Below are 19,575 nucleotides of genomic sequence, written 5' to 3'. Positions count from 1 at the left end.
GCAAGGTGCTAACCTGCTCATTGGGAGCAATTTTGGGGTGAGGTGTCTTGCTCAAGGACACTTCGACATGTGGACAGTCGGAGCTGGGATTCGAACCACTGACCCTTCGATCATTGAACGACCCACTCTACGAACTGAGCTACAGCCGCCCCTGTAGCAGAACCATGGGTTCTAGAAGGTTCTGAGGAGCTTACCATCACCTCAAGGTATTCCTTGTAATATGTTGGAATACCAAGATAGAACAGATTAAGATAAGAGGAAATGTGAGTGTTTCAGCAGTGAGAATGGGCTGTACAGCCCAGGTTACAGTAAACACTATACATAGAGAACATACTGTAACAGAGTACAGGAATGAAATGCCATCAGATCTAGGATACACAGCCCTGGTATTAAATGTCCATTCTCCTGGCTGTTATATACTGTACTGTAAACTTGGGTACACACTAGCGTCATGTCCAGGGGGTGCACTTGTACATCAAGCTGCCTCACACTACAGAAACAGGAGATAGGCTCCTGCCCTATGAGCCACTAGGCCCGAGAAACATTGGTTCAAGGCTTATATTTGGGTTGGTTTAGTAAGTGTATTTGTTGGGTAATCCATATAACCAGTACAGGTACATTGGAATTCTTGTTATCTCTTGTCCTCACACTATCTTATCAGCACCAACTAAAAGGCCTTGTGGAAGCACACTGTTCACACAGGAAACGCCTCTGTCCTTAATGATCAAACCCAAAGCCCACATGTGACTGACTACTGGTTTACCAGTCTCCAGACCCTTATCAGGTGACAGGGGTCATAGTGGAGAGATGCTGGTATGTTACTGCACCAATCTCCCAGCCGTGTGCATTACCCAGTCTGTCTGGTATGCGTGTGTCTGTTTTGTGGAGCTAGATGGTTGTGACTGTGCACATAGCACCGTGAGACCAGCGCTGACGGGTCGGTACCTCCTTCTGTTGTCTCTCCAGCTCCTTCATGCGGATCTCTCTGGCCTCTGCTCTGGCTGCTCGCTTTGCTGCCAACCTGGCCTCAGCCTGAGAATGAGAGAGACAGAGAGAGAGAGAGACAGAGAGAGACAGAGAGAGAGAGAGAGACAGAGAGAGAGAGAGAGAGGGAGAGAGAGAGAGGGAGAGAGAGAGGGAGAGAGAGACAGAGAGAGAGAGAGAGACAGAGACAGAGAGAGAGAGAGGGAGAGAGAGACAGAGAGAGAGAGAGAGAAAGGGAGAGAGAGAGACAGAGAGAGGGAGAGACAGAGAGAGAGAGAGAGACAGAGAGAGAGAGAGAGAGAGAGGGGGAGAGAGACAGAGAGAGAGAGAGAGAGAGAGAGAGAGAGAGAGAGAGAGAGAGAGAGAGAGAGAGAGAGAGGGGGGGGGGCAGGGAAGCAGATAATGAAGTGACTGTGTTCAGTATGGCATCAACTCAACTCATCATAATGGTGGAAATAGGCATGTTCCTCCTAGACAGGGATCAACCGGCGCATACCATTCTGCAGAGCTACTCTGCTGTTGCAATGCACTCTGGGAAACTGACCACATTGATAAAGTGTCATCGATATCTGAACAATGTCAAAATAATAATTTCCAAATCAGTTAATAGTTATATTTATATTAGGACATCATAATACTACATACTACTTTCATACTTTCTGAAATAAACAGTATGGCTAAGCGGCATGGACATTTATAAAGAGCTACTGTACCATTACCTTTCTAAAATAATCCTTTTCTTAATTCCACATAGGAAAAGCAGACCCAGATATCCATCTGGATCCAGTGAGCAGTGCTGCATGAGCAGGAATAGGTACTGTATCTCTCTACACATTCATTTTTATGTTTATTTATGCTTGTATATTTTCACGTTGACATTTCCATGGGTAAAGCCAAATTGCTTTGATGTGTGTGTGGTTGTGTGTGTGTGTGTGTATATGTGTGTGTGTGTGTGTGTATTTATGTGAGTGTTGACTTGGCTGCACCCAGGCAAGAGCAGGGCCTTCTCCTTAAAAGGATCTCTCTCAGAGTGTGAGTGTGTGTGTGTGTGTGTGTGTGTGTGTGTGTGTGAGAGAGAGAGAGAGAGTGAGCACTTCCTTCCTGCCCCAGAGGCAGTCAGCATGCGTCTGTGGCCTGGCTGCCTCTAGGCGGGGTCACTGTTCAGTCTAGCGCGCTCTGAACGCTAAAACCCCTCCTCCCATCACTGCATTTCCTGGTTCCCAAGAAACAGGAAACCCCAGACAAAGAACACACAACACGCTAAGGAAAACCAAGACAAAGAACAGACATACTGTAACACGCCAAATGCCTTAAATTACTGACATGTGACTTCGGTTTTTAATTTCCTCTCATGTCTATAAGGAAGCTCTTCTCATCTTTAACTTAAAATCCTGTAAGTGCAGTATGCACCACATATTTGTTCAGTCAGACTTTCAATGACGGTCTGGTGTTGAGAGAGAATACTTCACAAACAAGATGTTCTAGAGTCCAACAAATTGACCTTTGAACTCCATGCTGCCCCTTTGGAATATATTGGATATTTAAAATGGGTCAATTTGTAAGCATTGTAGGTCACTGGAGGCCATGGTTCCTGTTGAAATCGAATTTCCAATTCACTGATTACACCAATCCAAAGCCCTCAGATCTGTGATTAGGCATTTAAGAGAGCCTGGAGCCCGGGCCTTTTCTGGACCTGCTAGTGCTGACAGAGCCCATGGACTCTGGAGGAAAGGCTGAATGACGCAGTAGTGGTGGTGGAGCACAGATATCAGCTCAGAGGGCTTAAATAGGATTCCAGCGAACCCATCCAATTTAGTCTGCACTCTGAAGAGTCGGTGGGGAGTCCTTTTCAAGAGAGGTCGTTGTCTTCATGCCAAGAGAGACACTTCTAGCAAAGTTTTCAGATGAAAACAAACTTCCTAACAGAGGTAGTACTGTGGTGATAATTATAGTAGTTAATATCTCAAAGAGATTGTGAGTCGTGCTCATTCAGAATGCTTGCTGCTAGAAATGTCCTCGAGATTCCCAACTTCAATGCTAATATTTGTGAGTATGTGAAAGAACATAGCCGAAGACTAAAATCAATATCATGACTTTTCATCTACAGAATACTTGGGAGTTTGTAAACGGCTCTTTGACGTGCATTTCCCTCTTCAGTGGGTTAGGTTGGTCTTTATTCAGATCTCAGGGGAGAGTTTAAGTTACAGAGTCAAGAGAGTGAAGAATGACATTTCCTGCCAGAGCCTCTGCACTAAAACCTAATCGACAAAATTAGACATAGTACCCTAAAACTCCAACAGAGGGCAGATTTCCCCCTGATAACAATGAGTAGCAGAACATATCCCATCCTGTCAGCTAGGGTCCCTAAAAACAACATAACTAAGCCAAGTATTTAAGTCATTTCGTTCAACATCTTGTGCTGGTTTGCATTGTGTAACCCAACCCTAACCCACAACACTCCTGTCCATCATGATATCTGCTCATCGTTAAGTCATCATCTCCCTGGACCCTCTCCATTCCTCTCAGACTGCTCCAGTCCACTGTTACATCTGCATTGTGAAGGCAGAAACCAACAGAAGTCAGTCAAGTATCTTGTATTCCACAGGTTAAGTCAGCTTAGGAAAACCTTTTTTTTCTTATTTCAACACTCAAAACATCTGTGTGATTCAGTCAGGTTAAACATCTTCAGTAACCCTTAGTGTATGTAACAATGTCTTGACATGAAGTCTTGACTACACACAGAAAGTCAAAAGATTTCAAATTCAATTCGCCCAATGAGTTTGATTTGGGCTTTGTTTTTAATTGGTGGTTGGAATACCCTGGAAAAAGAACTGGGGCCTGTTGATGAACAGATCAGTGCTTAAGGCCATAGTCTTGTCGAGCCATGGCCATAGTTGATACCATGCTAACACCATGGGCACACTGCTGTCACATGTCATGGGAAACTCATTAGTCAAATCACCACAGACATCTGCTGTTTTCATGAGCCTGAGGTGAAAGTAATCATTCATATTGACAGAAGCAGAAAAAAACATAATGATTTAAAAATGACTACACACAGGAGGTAAACAAACACACACACACACACAGACACACACACACACGCACACACACACACACACACAACCACATTCATACTGTACATTCCATGGACATGCACATGACCCCCTCATTTCCTCAGAGTAAAGGATGTTCAAATCCTAGAGCAGTGGTTCTTAACCTTGTTGGAGGTACTGAACCCCACCAGTTTCATATGCGCATTCACCGAACCCTTCTTAATTGGAAAAATAAAATACGATTTTTTCAAATTCAAAACATAGGTATATATTTTACTGGTGCACAAAATGAACCGTGCATCAACATCACTGTGTTCAAAGAACAAAACCATCAAAACATGATTTTCACACAAAAACAAAAACATAATAATGAATATTTACTGCAAATCAGTGTGACTTCTGCTGTTGCCAATGATGGCCAAGCGGGGCGTGTCATCACGAATCATATGAGTCGGGTGTGTGTCTTGACCTCCGCCGAACCCCTGAGACTGACTCACCGAACCCCTGGGGTTCGATCGAACCCAGGTTAAGAACCACTGTCCTAGAGTAATCCAACCCCTCACCCAGAAGACGTTCACTGATGTCAATAAAGCAGCTTTGATTGTGTTGAAAACCAGCATGATGCTGGAACCAGAAGTGACCCAAAACAATGGTCTTTGTGTTGTATTCAAATATATAAAACGCTACTTAAAGAGGAAATGAGAGGTCTGACTCATAAACAAGAGGTCGTGCTCCCTTAGGCCCACCATGCGTTTCCTTCCTCCAGAGAAGAGAGAGCATAAAACGACTCCACAGTGTTGCTGGTGCTCAAGCCTGAACAAACTAAGAAACGCACGTCCGCCCCCTCACACATCTCCATCACACTTCTAGCCTGACACAAATATCTATCAAAAATTACAAAAAAACCGTCAAAAAGACGACGATAAAGCCCAACTACCTTCTTGCAGTGATCAAAGTACACCATGATGTCTGTCACCGTGAGCGCTTGGAATCCTGGGTCGTCTGCGTTCCCGCACATCCTGCAGGTGCAGAGTAGCTGCTGAGGCCGACGCAGCTCCTAACTGGGCTGACAGAACCAAGATGTCCTCCTCCTCCCCCTCCTGCTGCTGCTTCACAGCTATTTATAATGACCCAGATGGACCCCGAGTTCTATCAGAAACGCTCTAATTCAGCTGGATCTCAATAGCGCGACTTTCCTCTGGGGACGTGGTGAGCTAGTTCGTGACGCTGACGCACCTCACGGCTGTTTCAGGAAGCTTTGTGAGGGTCTTAACCTCGGCTATCCCAAGTTAGCAGCAACTGGAGGTGGGATTTGTAGTTCGTAGCCATTGACAAGCGGAGGAGGGGGGGGGGGGGGGTCAATGGTGGAACGGTCCAGGGGTCAGATGAGATTAGACGGGGAGGTGGAGAGGTGTTGCTCGTTCCATTCACTTCTGGCCCAGATCCTCTTATCTGGACCAGGACAACAAGGTGGAACGACTCATCAATATTTTAGTCCCACTGCTGAGTGGAGCTCAAACTAGCAGAAACAGAAGGCCTCTGAGGTACATTCACAGACAGGCCTGTTGGAAAACCAGGCCCCATGCCGCCGTGTGTCTCACAGCAACTGTCCCTCGTAGCTCCAAAGCCTCAGGATTGGCCTGGCTCCCGTCACCCTGACCACTGCGCTTGGCTGACAGTTCTCAGAGGGCCCAGAGCCCTTATCCAGGGGACGAGGGCCACCAGAGCTGCATGCCAGTCTGGCTGGGGGCCCGTGTCCCTCATTCCCGTGTCCCAGATGCCAGTCTGGCAAAATGAGCGGATATTTTAACGCCCTGGAGTGCTGACAGACCGGACAAAAAGAGGATGCAGAAACATTCATTTCTGACAGAATGGAGGTTAAAATAACACTTGAAATTAGATCTCGGCCAACTAACGAGAGCCACGGGCTGAAATACCCACTACTGTACCACATACTGTACTGTATATTCTGAGTTCTTCTTACCAAACCCATATGTACAGTAGCTAGACATAATACTGTAACCATCACTGCTTCAAACTTGACCAAACCCTATGTTTTCACACAGGGTGTGGACACTGGTTGGTAGAATGGCTAGCTATGGCTATCCTAGAGGGATAAGTCTCTGCTTCTTCAATGTCCACAGACATGAGTCAAGCACACGGCAGTGTCACACCCAGATAACGAACACGGCTGGGAAAACAGCTCCTTGTTTCCCTGATCTTTGAAAACTGGCCAAAAATATGCCCACGTAAGAACGCTGTAGATAAAGAGAGTCCGCCTGGGAAATATAATTCCACCCTGCACAAAATGACTAGATGGCCTGAACATCTAAACTAAGTGCCCGTCATTGAGTGCAACGGCTAAGGAACACTCCGGAATGCTAGTTGGTCATGTTGGAGGAATACAGCATTAAGAATACCAGTACTTTGGAGGACCCATCTGTTTTTGTACAAAAGAAGAAAGCTATTGGATGAATACAGTATAATCACAAACATCTACAGTTTCTCTTAACAAGCATACATGCCTATGTTGTAGGGCTGGGTTAAAAAAATGAATCGATTCTGAATCAAATGATTCAGAATCGATTCATGAATCCCAAAATCGATAATGAAGGAATGAATAAATGAAGGAATGAATAGTTCATTCATTCATTCAATAATTCATTCATTCATTTTTGGAAATCAGTATCGATACCCAGCCCTAGTATTGATGTATTGCATAACTTGGCAGTCATGTAATTAAGGTTACAGCAAAAAAAAAAAACTGGTTTTAGTAACACTAACCGAATCGATATTGAATCGAATCGAATCAAATTGAATCGTGATAATCGATTCGGAACCTTGTGAATCGGAATCGAATCGATTCTTGAAATTCGAATCGATACCCAGCCCTACGATGTTGGGTAGAATGCGTGTGTATCAGCTGTGTAGCAGGCGAACTACGCTCAGGATGTCTGGGGAGGATGACTGCTTAATGTCCAGCCAGGCCCCTGCACCAGGAAATGGTAAGGAAACTGTTTATTGACAGCTGTCCCCCGCAAAGTCTTCACTGACAGGGTGTCAGCCAAGACACACACACACACACTCTCTCTCTCCCTCCCTCCCTCCCTCCTTCTCCCTCTCTGTCTCTCTCTCTGACACACAGCAGCTGCTGCATTCTCAGCCCTTCGGACAAACTGGTCAGCAACTGTGTGTAAGATAAATAATATGGTGAAGGCTTCCAATAAACGTCCAGGCTTCCAGAGAGGGAGGGAAACGGCAGTCCAAATTCAAACTGTGAAATTGTCCACGGCTCCTGGCACAACTCAAGAGAACAGTGATTGGAATGAAAGCAATCTTTGATGGAATATCTGAGTTCTGCTGAGCATGGAAATGTCTCTCCCATAGCCTGGTGGTCACCGGAGCCTAAGACCGCCCCGACATCTGTTGTTATTGTTTTGATGGCACGGTCACTCCTATACGAGAGCTTAATGTGGAAATTGTAAGAGCCACAGAAAGACAAGCGTATCATTTAACGTTAGGGGTGTAACGGTTCGGTACGTAGGCCTACCTCGGTACGGACGTCTGGTTCGGTTCAGTTCAGGAGCGGCGCGCCTGCACTACTCTGATTCCTTTTCTATTCTTTGAAAATGATCTTGTCAATCTTTTTAATATCATTTTATTTACAAACAGCAATACCTTTCAGGCTGCATCACTGCCTCCCCCCCCAAAAAGAAAAAAACCAACAACAACATAACAAAACAAAAAAACTGTGTTGACCAAGGGAATAGCCTACAATGCTGTGTCAAGTACTTTGCTGTTTCTTTTTCTTTTAAGTGTTTCCCCCTCATTCATACCCCCTTTACCCCACTTCACTCAACCTTCATATTTTTGGCCAGAAAAATGTCAACACCGTCAGCAGACAGGGAAGACCTGCTGGCAGTGACGATGTCCCCAGCAGTAGAAAATGAAATAAAAACGAATAGCCTACGTAAAAATATGTTTTTGAATCAATTATTTAAAACGAATTAAATGCAATAAAATTTGAAACTAAATAAATAAAAAAATAAATCTGCCTTTTTTCCCCACAGAGATATAGGCCTAGACTATGTGTGCAAACGTGCGTGTGCAAACGTGCGTGTACAACCGAGCGTGCGCTGTGTGCAGCTTCGGTGTTCAATTTCTCTCATTGCAAGGACTATAGCCTACATTGGAGCCTCCGTGATATATAGATGATTCCCTTAGCCTACCTGTGTTTCATTACGGTGCATTAGGCTAAGGCAAACAAACATAATTAATAGTTTTACCTCAGGAGGACGGTAATGAGGACGACTGAGTCTCAACTCGAGCCCACTTACAAATGTGAGTTGTGCCCTGACACTGCTCGTAGGCTACTCTTTTCCAAATCACAGACAGGTCGCACTGGACTGTAGCCTATATCAAATGACTTATATGCTCGGCAAAATATGGTAGGCCTAAGTAACTTGCGGTACAATTAGATGTGAGATGTATTACAAAGGTCCCCATGTAGCCTATAGCCTATTTCGCTGTGTGAGCCGAGCCGAACTGAGAGGGGGGGGGGGGGTGCACACACACGCCTGCGATGCGAGGAGACTCGTTTTCACAGTGACAGAAGCGATGGAAGAGAGAGTGAAAGGTTCAAAGTGTGGCGCTATTTCACAAGAGTCGATCAAGAAACAGCCCATTGTCACAACTGTGCCAAATATTTTGTGTCAGTCTACTGAAAGGGATCTGCTCGAATGATCTGTCGGGTCGCTCGGCACATGACTGTACCGATCGGTTCGCTTGGCACATGTCTGTACCGTACCGAAAGCCCCGTACCGTACGGTACGGTACGAATACATGTACCGTTACACCCCTACAACGTAACGAGGGAGAAACTGTCAGAAAGCTGTGGCGGTAACTACCGAGACTGTGACGGATTCAAAAGTCATCAAGCTAAAAATAGCTTGGTTAAGGTTATCCAGATGTTTTCAATTGGTTCCACATACTGAGTGCATCTCTTCCTCCCTGAGAAGATGAAGCGAGGCCCTTTCATCTGAGGTAGGAGGGCAAAGCCCGGCAGAGCAACATTTAAGGCGGGAGCAGTTCATGTCGCAGCGCTCACTACTACAGTAGAACCCCAGAGTACCAGCGGGCCTGGGGAAGGAAGTACCCACAGGAAACAGGAAGTCACCGTGAAGAAACTGTGTTTGAGAGGGATATTACACAAGTTCACATGGCTGATGTTTGTCTTTCCTAGCTAACCACGGTGCTCTGAGGCATCATCAAGCCCTGTCTCTTCACCATATCAAGCACGTGACGTTAGGTAAGAGGTGAAGGTGAACGAGGGAGATAAGGGGTTGGGAGTAACAAACAACATGGCTACTGTTAGTGTATGTTAATACTAATGTATTGGTGTTGGAAAATACAAAGTTACACATGGATTGGGTTGTGTTTCGTTAACAACCATGTAAACATTAGGCTGAACTGCCAAAACATACACCTTGACCTCGAACAAATCTCCCAGCTATGCGTGCAAATCATGAAAATGGTTTTAATTGCTTTATCATCATGCTCATCCTGTCCTTTGTGTAATGTTCACAAGACTGTACTTGACCATCTGAATCCACGTTATAATACAAATTGGGATCACAAATTGGGATCACATTCAGGATCAGTATATATACAGTACTACTGCATGTAGCCTAGGGCTGCACAATTAATCGTGAATTAATCGAAATCGCGATTATAACCTCCGCGATTAACTAATCGCAAAAGGCCGCAATTAATGTGATTAATAATTTTGCTTTGAATTGAGTGTGCTAGGACTACAAGGACGATTCACAGGCGCTTATGCTGTCTGACCAATCACATGCATTCCCGCTGAGTGCGCTGTGCGCAGCAATTTCACTGAGAAGACAGATAGCAGTAGGTCAAGACAAGTGTCACAAGAGTAAGAGTAGTGAAGAGCCGTGAGTAGTGAAAAAATGAGCGAAAACGAGGTAAGTGAGTTAGTAACAAGAAAGGGATCAACGTCCGTGATTTGGGAGCATTTTGGTTATTATATATTAAATATTAATCGCAATTATTAATCGCAATTACCCTTTTGAAGAAAAATCGCAATTATGTTTTGTCATAATCGTGCAGCCCTAATGTAGCCACACACCCTTTTTCTGTGAAGCGCATTGTATTCCCCTGTGCAGCAAATGTGCCATATAAAGTTTGATGCTATCGCCATAACTTGATTATGTAACATCACGAATGTCATTGAAATGTGTGCCTGTAAAAACCTAAAAACATCTGCCACTGAACCCAATTTAGTTACCCCACTCCTCTGTACCACTGGGCATTCCTGCCCCCTCCAACCAACCAATCAAACACTAAATACTGACCATTTGTGGGGAACATTTGGACGGTCAGCCATTCCCCGTTTTGCTTTGGATTTGGGCAGAAGTGAATAAACAGGAAGAGCTCTGTGATAACAATCTGGGCCTGTGTGTGATGTCACAGAGAGGAAGCCAACGCGCTGCGCCTCCACGCCCTTTTATGGGCACTTCCCTAGCTGTGGTGGTCAGAGCAGGCGAGTCTGACTCCTCTCTATCAACTAGTCTGTGTATAAACATGAAGAAGAAATGAGGAAATGTTTAAAATATTCATGTTTATATTAGTAGTGTGGGATTGGGAGTGTGAGTGAGCCAGCGGTCCACTTCTACCTTTGGCACACTTGGCTAGACTTGACGGAACTGCACATGCTAACCACACTTGCACCAAGGTAAACCTCATGACAAAAGTTCAAGTAAAACATTCTTATTTGTCAGTACAGAATTGATGAATAAAATAAGCAGTGTGTGTGTGTGTGTGTGTGTGTGTTTTCCTGGCTCGCCCCTGGGTGACAGGGAGATTACAGGGAGGGTGTGTAGCTCCTCCTTGCTGGAGAGTCCCAGACTAATCCCCCCGAAACTCTTGATCCTCCTCATCGCTCCACGGACTTTAAACTGCCACCTGACGCCAACCTGGCAACCTCAACCTCAGCTTACCATTGTCTCCCCAACCTCGCTCAGACAAAACACACTCAACACAATCCTCGAGAGCATCGCCCCTAAACACACTCAACACAATCCTCGAGAGCATCGCCCCTAAACACACTCAACACAATCCTCGAGAGCATCGCCCCTAAACACACTCAACACAATCCTCGAGAGCATCGCCCCTAAACACACTCAACACAATCCTCGAGAGCATCGCCCCTAAACACAGACGCACACGGCCCTGAGAGGAATGGAGGGAGCTGCCATTTGTAAATATCTCACAGACAGGGTTCCTGTGCCTTTTTTAAAGTTGTAAAGTCCCAATGATTGTCACACACCCGACCTGAGGGTGGTGAAATTAGTTCTCCGCATGTGACCCATCCCCTGGGGGAGCGGTGAGCAGCAGCGGTGCCGCGCTCGGGAATCATTTGGTGATTTTACACCGAGGACCTGGTTGTAGAAAAAGTCACAACAACACAGAGGATACATCTGAAGAACAAAATTGAGCCTTTGTGTCAATGAAGCAGTGGAGTGTAAACAGTTGGCAGCCATTTCAGGTTTATTCTGCTGATCATACATTGATGTTAACTTCAACCCTTCAGCTCTATAATGCGTAATGGGCTCCCCAGCAGTATAACATAGGGGGTTGTGGGAACTCATGAAAGGGGTTAGGGTTAGCCAATCAGAGGGGGGTTGTGTGGGCGTGTTCAGATCAGAGTGAGTGTGTGTGTGGGCGTGTTCAGATCAGAGTGAGTGTGTGTGTGGGCGTGTTCAGATCAGAGTGGGTGTGTGTGTGGGCGTGTCCTCTCCACCAGCCTATCACAGGCCTTGAGCTTCAGCGCTGCTTTTAACAGGCTTTCAGACACAGATAGAGAGCATAATGGGAAAATAAGTCCCTCACAATGACAACATGAAACCTTTTGAAAAGTTTACTTAATGTGTGTTAACAGAATATTGAACTGGGGAACATAGGGCCTTGGGAACATAGGACCTTGGGAACATAGGACCCTGGGAACATAGGACCCTGGGAACATAGGACCCTGGGAACATAGGACCCTGGGAACATAGGACCTTGAGAACATAGGACCTTGGGAACATAGGACCCTGGGAACATAGGACCTTGAGAACATAGGACCCTGGAAACATAGGATCCTGGGAACATAGGACGCTGTAGCGCTGTAGTATATCGTAATTTGTACATTGCACTGCATTTTGTAGCAGTTTTTTGATATTATGTATTTTTGTATGTACATTTTTTTGTTCTGTTTTGCACTGTCCTGTCCTGCACCCTGTCCTGTGTTTCCTGCAACAGCGTATGCCTTAACCCTGGTCACATTCCTAGTATGTGTGAACCATATACATGGCTATAAACAGATCTGGACTCGAGTCCCAGTGAGCCCTTCCTGTGATCACCATGACAATGTCTGAAAGTAGCTCTGTGCTTTCACTTGATACTGATACCGATTATGATCCTGACACTGAGAAGTTATTAGGGGGGCACCTCCCAGGGCAACACTAAAAAAAGGGTAATATTCCCAAAAAGAATATAGGGCATCTGTCACCTACAGCCTAATGCAAAACAAGGTAATCAAACCCCCTCATAGGCAATACAAGACTCAAAGATGCCAGAGAAGACAGCTGACTTATAACAAGAAGCCCATAGACAACTCACAGACTGAGACCATTCTGCATGGCGTACCTCTGAGTAGATACACTACGCTGGACAAGGAAGGGGATCTTACTGCAATGCGCTGCAGTGCTGGACTTGCACAAGAACATTCTAGCAAACCTGACCACATGTCCCACAGGGCTGCGCTCCAGGCCTGTCATCATTAACACAGGGCCTGACATCCAACACCACCGCCGGGGAGAACACCACACCTGTGTCCTGGACAGAGCTGGGGGGGGGGGGCAAGGACATGGAGACAGCAGGCCAGGAGAGAGCAACATGTCCTCTTTCTCTACAAGGGTACAAATTAGGGTTGCAAATTTCAAGGAATTTCATTACTCGATAACTGTTAACCTTAACAAACGATAGTGGATTAATTGATAAGAATGTCCCGCGCTGGACTGCACTTTGCTGGCTTCATTTTTTCGTCTTCTTCGGCTGTGTCGTTGAAATTTCCCGGCATCCCAATTAGCCTTCACTACATGGCGTGGCGCCCTCATGTGCAGTCAGACCCTAAATCATGATTACATATCACGCAACTCCCGTTGATAACGTTCGTTCCCCCCAAAAAAGTTCTGTTCCATTAACAAGCAATTAATCGAGTAACCGAATCTTACTCGAGTAAATTCTTATCGGCAATTAATCGATAGTCGATTAACTATTAACATCCCTAGTACAAATCAAATACAATAACATCAGTCTAGGCCTCAGGAGCATAAAATGAAAATGCAGTTTTACCCAGTTCGGTTTGAACTCTTGGGATGTCTAAAAGGAGCCAATCACAGGAATTGGTGTCAACAAACCAGAACATAACCAGAACATAATTCTATCCATTTGAAATGAACCTATTTTTTGGTAGAGCACTTGTGGTTGGTCACTCATGCTTTAATTATCAAATGGGACAAGATCATCTTTGTTCTTCCAACGGTAACACCTTGTTTAAACTATAGTGGCACCCGAAACAACATCTTAAATCCCAATCCTTTTAGGATTAGAGATGAGAGTTTATCTAAACACCTCCCTAATAATTCTATTTCATACATGCCTCCTCCCACAGGTGTGTTGTTTATCAAATGCATCAAGTAAATCCATGGTATTTTTTAATTCCAAGATGAGGTCAGTGCCTTTTTTAACACAAACATAAGATCGTTCAATGTCTCCCCAGTGAAGACACTTACTGACGGCTACATTCATGCAATAGCAGTTGTGGACTATATGATTGTCATACAGGATTTTTCACCTTTTTTGTATAAAGCATATCGTATCTTCATTAGGTAGGCTACTGTAGTATCTGGTGAGACATCTTTCTAGGGTCCACAACACAACCCTAACCCACAACACAAAACAAACAGTCAATAACGCATACATAGGACAAACTGTACAGCAAAACATAGAGCAAAATAATCTTAAATAAAGTATATTGTAGGGTTGCTACAGTATGTCCCCTGTAATCTCATACTGTATGTTCTTTTTTGCTTAGATAACAGATATCCTTTCTAAATACCCTTTATTCTATATAGATCTCATTAGATCTAATTTGAGGGAACATAATTCATTTTATGTTCATATTATTGTCTGTTTGTTTAAGTCACATCAGAGAAGTGAGATGTGTTAGGCTCCACACGTACACCTTTGCCATTTCATCAGCTTCCTGACCAGGGTGGTTCATGTACTGTGGGAGAACCATAGAATCCAGGTAGGAAATATTTTGCACTGCATGATTTAAGGTATTTGACATAGAAAATGATTCCATTTGATAACATTCCTCTTCACAGTGTGGTCTTGTGTTTTAGGCTTAGTCAGGGACACACGTTATCAACTTGCTCGCACTTTCCCCGGACCTACATCCCATGTTACTAAGCATAACAACATGAGAACCAAGACACTAACGGGCCTGTTCAGATGCTCAGGCTCCCGGGGCTACTTCCCATCCAGTACTTAAACATACATTTAAAAAGCCTCCATTATAGACATTACTGAGCCTTTTCTATTGACTGGTCATAGCCAGGTGGACCGGTTAGCTGCCCCCACATCCACCATGACACCCCCACCCCCATCCCAGACCAAGTCAGAGAGCAGGGGGAGTAACAGCTGATCTTTAAGGGCCTTCTATTTTTAAAGCCCTTGTTGCAGAATCAACCAGCTCATCAGGACTGACATACCATCCAGTCAGAGCGCTGCGCGTGTTGGACTAGACCCAGTCACCCCTTAAAGGTACAGGCCGCCTCTTCAGTCACTGCGTGACGGTAAGCAGTGCAGAGCAAGTTTCAACTAACTATTACTAATCATCAGAGAACAATGACAACTGCTTCAGGTGAAGGAACTGGCTGAACTGGCTGAAACTAAAAACAATATTTCTTTATTTAACTTTTATTTAACCAGGCAAAGCCATTAAGAACAAATTCTTACAACAGCGGCCTGGCAAAAGGCAAAGCCTCTTCAGGGAAGGTTATGTACGTTTAGTGGACACTTTTATCCAAAGCGACTTACAATGAGTGCATGAATCTTCAATAAATGGCACATTAACTACATGATCAAACAACAACAGAGGAGTATGGAATATTACAGAATAAAACTAAATCAGCAGCAACCCTATCACAGGCTGATGCTATCAGTTCTTCCATCAGACTTGACTGCCTTCAGCTCATTCTGCCCACTCCAAAAGGAAAGCAACAAGTCAGGCACACTGCAGGAATGTGTGCGCATAGCTAGTTGCAGAGCTACAGTAGGCCAAGCTAGAGTACATGCTGTTGCAGTCTGCTACCTTGATCAGATCACAACATGATAACATTCAAATGGCCCAACCTCTGTAGATTTGGCAACAGGTAAACAGTCAGCACAGCCACAATGACAAAGATAGAGAGAGAGAGAGAGAGAGAGAGAGAGAGAGAGGGAGAGAGAGAGAGAGAAAGAGAGTGAGAGAGAATGGTGTGTGTGTGTGTGTGTGTGTGTCTGTGTGTGTGAGTGAGTGAAGTTAATAAGTTGGATGCAACATCCGGCTTTAGTCCTAACTTCCTTCCATTCAACTGTGGCCCTCCTATCCTGGTATGATGTGGGTCCCATTCAAGGTGGCCCTGGCTCATGTGTGCTGTTCTGTTTAGTACCCATCCCTGTCTTATTAAACTGAGCTGTACTCATTGGGTGGTGTAACTGAAGCACAACAAGGGGTACAGATAGCAAGAAAGTAACAAGCTTTCTGCATCAGCCTTCAAACAGATAATACAACAGCTTCCCATCACTGTAGCATTCACCTCAACAGTGGTGCTATAGTTGGTATAGACGTCCAAAGAGCATTCGGTACGTTGAAATAATGGTTTTTAAAACTGAGAATTGAGAGCAATGACTCAACATTTGGAGTTTGGAAGTGTGGGTCCCCTTTCCCCAAGAGTAAGTGAGCCAGTCACAACATGACAACACCTGTTAACAGCCTGAACCAACCGCCTGTGACCACATGTCACTGCTGGCTGCCAAGTCGAAACCTTAAGGGCCAGGGATTGTAGCAGGTTAGCACATGAAGCAGCTTTTTATTATATGAAATGCTCAAATTAGCTCGTCACAAAACTGGTTAGGAAGAGAAACTAATTAAACCCACCTGGGTCCTACTCCCCACAACTCTATGGGCAAAATGGAAACGCATATTTTGGATATAAGCATCCACTCTTGTTCGAGGAGGGTCAGGGGATAGTCAACTAATAAGGGAGGAACACAATCATTATATAGTGACAATAGCCTGTGTGTTTTGGCTATAGGTGCGAGAGCTGTGCTTACAATAGGCTACACTCGCCTTCCTCGTGCGCCTGGCACGAGCGCGTCAATGAGCTCGGTTGACCGTGGGATCTTCTACAGAAGCTCCTCAGTCAAAGATTAAAATATACCAGTGACATTAAACAATAATTTGAAACACTCACGGCAACTTTGAGAGGCTGTTAGGTAGACTTACCTCTCTTGCTATAAGATTTAGGGCATCATCCTCGGCCGTCGTCCGCTCCTTATTGGGATTTCTTTTTCGTCCCGTGCCCTGAGTCCCCATGTCTTAAGAATTGCCAGTCTGTTTCTGGTCCACTTCAGTAGATGTTCAAGAACTCTGAAACGCGCAAGTCTTGACAAAGGTAGACTACGACTAGTGACATAAAATGTAGAGAACTGTCATGCTTCAGCACGAAGATAAGAGCAGCGCGTGGCAAAAGCGAGTGGGCAAATCGCTCGTTACCGTGCGCGCGGCATGGGCCAGATACATCCGTCTTCAGCGCTCTTCCTGAGTTTATTTTTCAAGCGATGTTGCAACTTTCTATCAAATGCGTCGTGGTAGACATAGCCTACATACTAACTAATCCATATTGAATAACACATGCGCTTCACCCAAAAAGCTAGCTGTCAATTAGGCTACGTACGCAGTTAATGAAAAACACATTGACAGTGTAGGCCTATTTTGTAGAATATGATATGAAAAAAAAAAAAAGCAGACACGTTTTATCGGAGCCCCTGAGCTGTCAAATAAAGTGTAAAATCGGAATTGACAGTCAGGCGGGGACAGAAGACGTGTGTTTTACACATGTTCCGGGGCACAGCCAGCGACCATATTTTAAGTGAGGGCTATCGCGCTACTCACACCCTCCCCCTCTATTTTTAATGATGAGCGTTGAGTTCTAAAAACAGAAACTTTATCTTGTAGGCCTACCTCTTAAAGGGGTATAGGATGGCAATAGATTGTTTGATATTTGGTATAGGCCTATTGATTGAACAATACTGAACAATAACAGACAGACAATAACATGTTTGACTCGATAAAAAATTACAACCATGTCCAGAACAACTAATTCTAAAAGCCTCCTTTATAATTTTGCTTGTCTGTCTAGTAGGCCTAGGCTTACAGTAGACCTACAGTACTAGACAGATAGGCCAACGTATACCAAGGAATATTATAGTTCAAAAAAGTCCATATAGGCTATGTGTAAAAAAAAAAACTTAATTACATCATATACTGAATCTGTGGTGATTTAAGTTTTCATCAGATTTGGTTCATGGTCATGGAAAAGTGGAAAGCAATTAGGCTAAGCAAGCTACCGATTAAAATGACAGAATAACTAAACAGTGAAATTCTGACACATTCTCAGTAGTCAGGGGGTGGGGTCTAGTTCACTAGGGGCCCTCAAGTCAATCTCCCAAAATGCAAGTAACAGAGTGAATGTAGATGCAATGCTTCCCTCTTGTGTTGGAAAAGTGTCATGTATTTTGAAAAACATGCATGGTGGACACTCAACGGGACATAATTCACCCCGGAACTGTTGGGTGGTGTTGTTCCGGCTGACATTTCCGCCAGTTGATATAAGGGCTGGGCCCCAGACTGTTGTGCCATGGTAGTGGCTAGTTCCCATCAACGCAGAGAACGGTCAAACCCTAACTCCTACCCCTAAATCTAACCCTAACCTAACCCTACCCCTGGCCCTGGGCATCCCCTCTCCACATCGCCCCCTAACTCTTTAAGTCATGAGTCTGCCATAACAAGACTCACTGAGAACTGGAGGGATGGGAATGGTTTCATGAACGTTCGATTCACAGATAAGAGCTTCTCAGTTCTCTCACATACTGTAGGTCTATCCTTATCAAACAAAACCCTCTTGAAGTGGCGAGGTGGTTGAAGTTGTGAAAAGCTTTATTAAAGAAACAAAAATCACGTGCCCTTAAAACAAACCTCAGGTTCGGTTATCAAAGCAGTACAGAAAGTAAAACAACTCATTTCATTTGAATGGAACTTCCCTACTCCCTTTGCTCTCTGTTTAACATTGACTAGTCCACTTCTTCTTTTTCTTGGATTTGTTTTTATACTTGAGCTATGGTCTGTACCGTCAGTTGATTCAGGGTTGCTACAGACAGTTACAGTAAGTGTACAGTAAGCTACATGTGATAACTATTGTAATTGGATTAAAGTGTTTATGGCTTGGCCATTTATCCTCCAGCGTTGGACTTTGTAAATGTTGACTATGTTGAAAATCCAATAAACAAAGTTTGAAGAAAAAAAGATTGTCCTCTTATTGTTAAAATTCCACAAACTAAACCTGTTTTTCACAGGGTTTCTGTTGTCAAACCAAGATATTCTTATTTACAGTATCTCATTCTCCATCACTCCCTCTTGGTCCTTCTTTGTCTCTCTCTCTCTTTCTCTTTCTCTCTCTCTCTCTCTCTTGCTCACAGTCACTCTCTCTCTCTCTCTCTCTCTCTCTCTCACACACACACACACACACACATGCATTATGGTCCGATGGCAGGGCAGCAGGAAGGCAGTGGGTTCAGGTCAGCATGTCCAAGCTCCACACACTCATGCTCCAAAGCGTTGGACTTTGATTGGATCTTTTCCTCTGACTACAAAAGTGGGACAAAAGCAACCATCATTCTTGGAGTTCTGTCCTGGTTATGAACGTCACTGTTTGAGTGCTTTCTACTGTTCTGAAGTGACTAAAACAACACAGCTTTATATTGTAGAATTCAGCTTGTTCTCTACCAGCGTGGGTCGTCTATCTTTTTAATTGTTGTGATGGGAGAGAGGATCCCAAAGGCCTCAGGTGGAGCCCAACGCTCTGGAGACACTGCAGCAAGAATCCTCCAGAGCCTCCGGGTCAAGATGGTGCTTCTGGGAAGCTCCGGGGTGGGGAAGTCTAGTCTTCACACTCTCACACACACTGATAATACTCAAAATGAATGGGTTTGGTTGAGCAGAATGAGGGACAGAGAGGACACCTACTCCTGATGTCCATGGAGCGGACAGGACATGTTGGGTCCAACAGTGAGGGTCAACCTGGATACATTAAGGCATTGAGGTTTTTAGGTTCTAATTCATCCCTCAGAGTGAAGAACAGTG

General features: G+C 44.6%; 1 protein-coding gene across 1 annotated transcript in view; it reads right to left on the bottom strand.

Annotated features, from left to right (window-relative positions):
* Nucleotides 1-16,797, bottom strand: part of lrrfip1a (leucine rich repeat (in FLII) interacting protein 1a) — a 46,094-nt gene extending 29,297 nt beyond the window's left edge. Inside the window, exons 1-2 of the mRNA XM_084452018.1 lie at nucleotides 16,660-16,797; nucleotides 946-1,032 (exon numbers count right to left, since the gene is read on the bottom strand). Coding sequence (XP_084308144.1) covers nucleotides 946-1,032; nucleotides 16,660-16,749 — 177 coding nt within the window. The 5' untranslated portion in view covers nucleotides 16,750-16,797. The remainder of the gene's footprint in view (nucleotides 1-945; nucleotides 1,033-16,659) is intronic.
* Between the last annotated feature and the right edge of the window lie 2,778 nt (nucleotides 16,798-19,575).

This window comes from Borostomias antarcticus (assembly GCF_949987555.1).
Source record: "Borostomias antarcticus genome assembly, chromosome: 17".
Taxonomy (NCBI): domain Eukaryota; kingdom Metazoa; phylum Chordata; class Actinopteri; order Stomiiformes; family Stomiidae; genus Borostomias; species Borostomias antarcticus.
The sequence above is the reverse complement of the archived record's forward strand: the minus strand, read 5'-3'. Positions and strand labels throughout refer to the sequence as shown.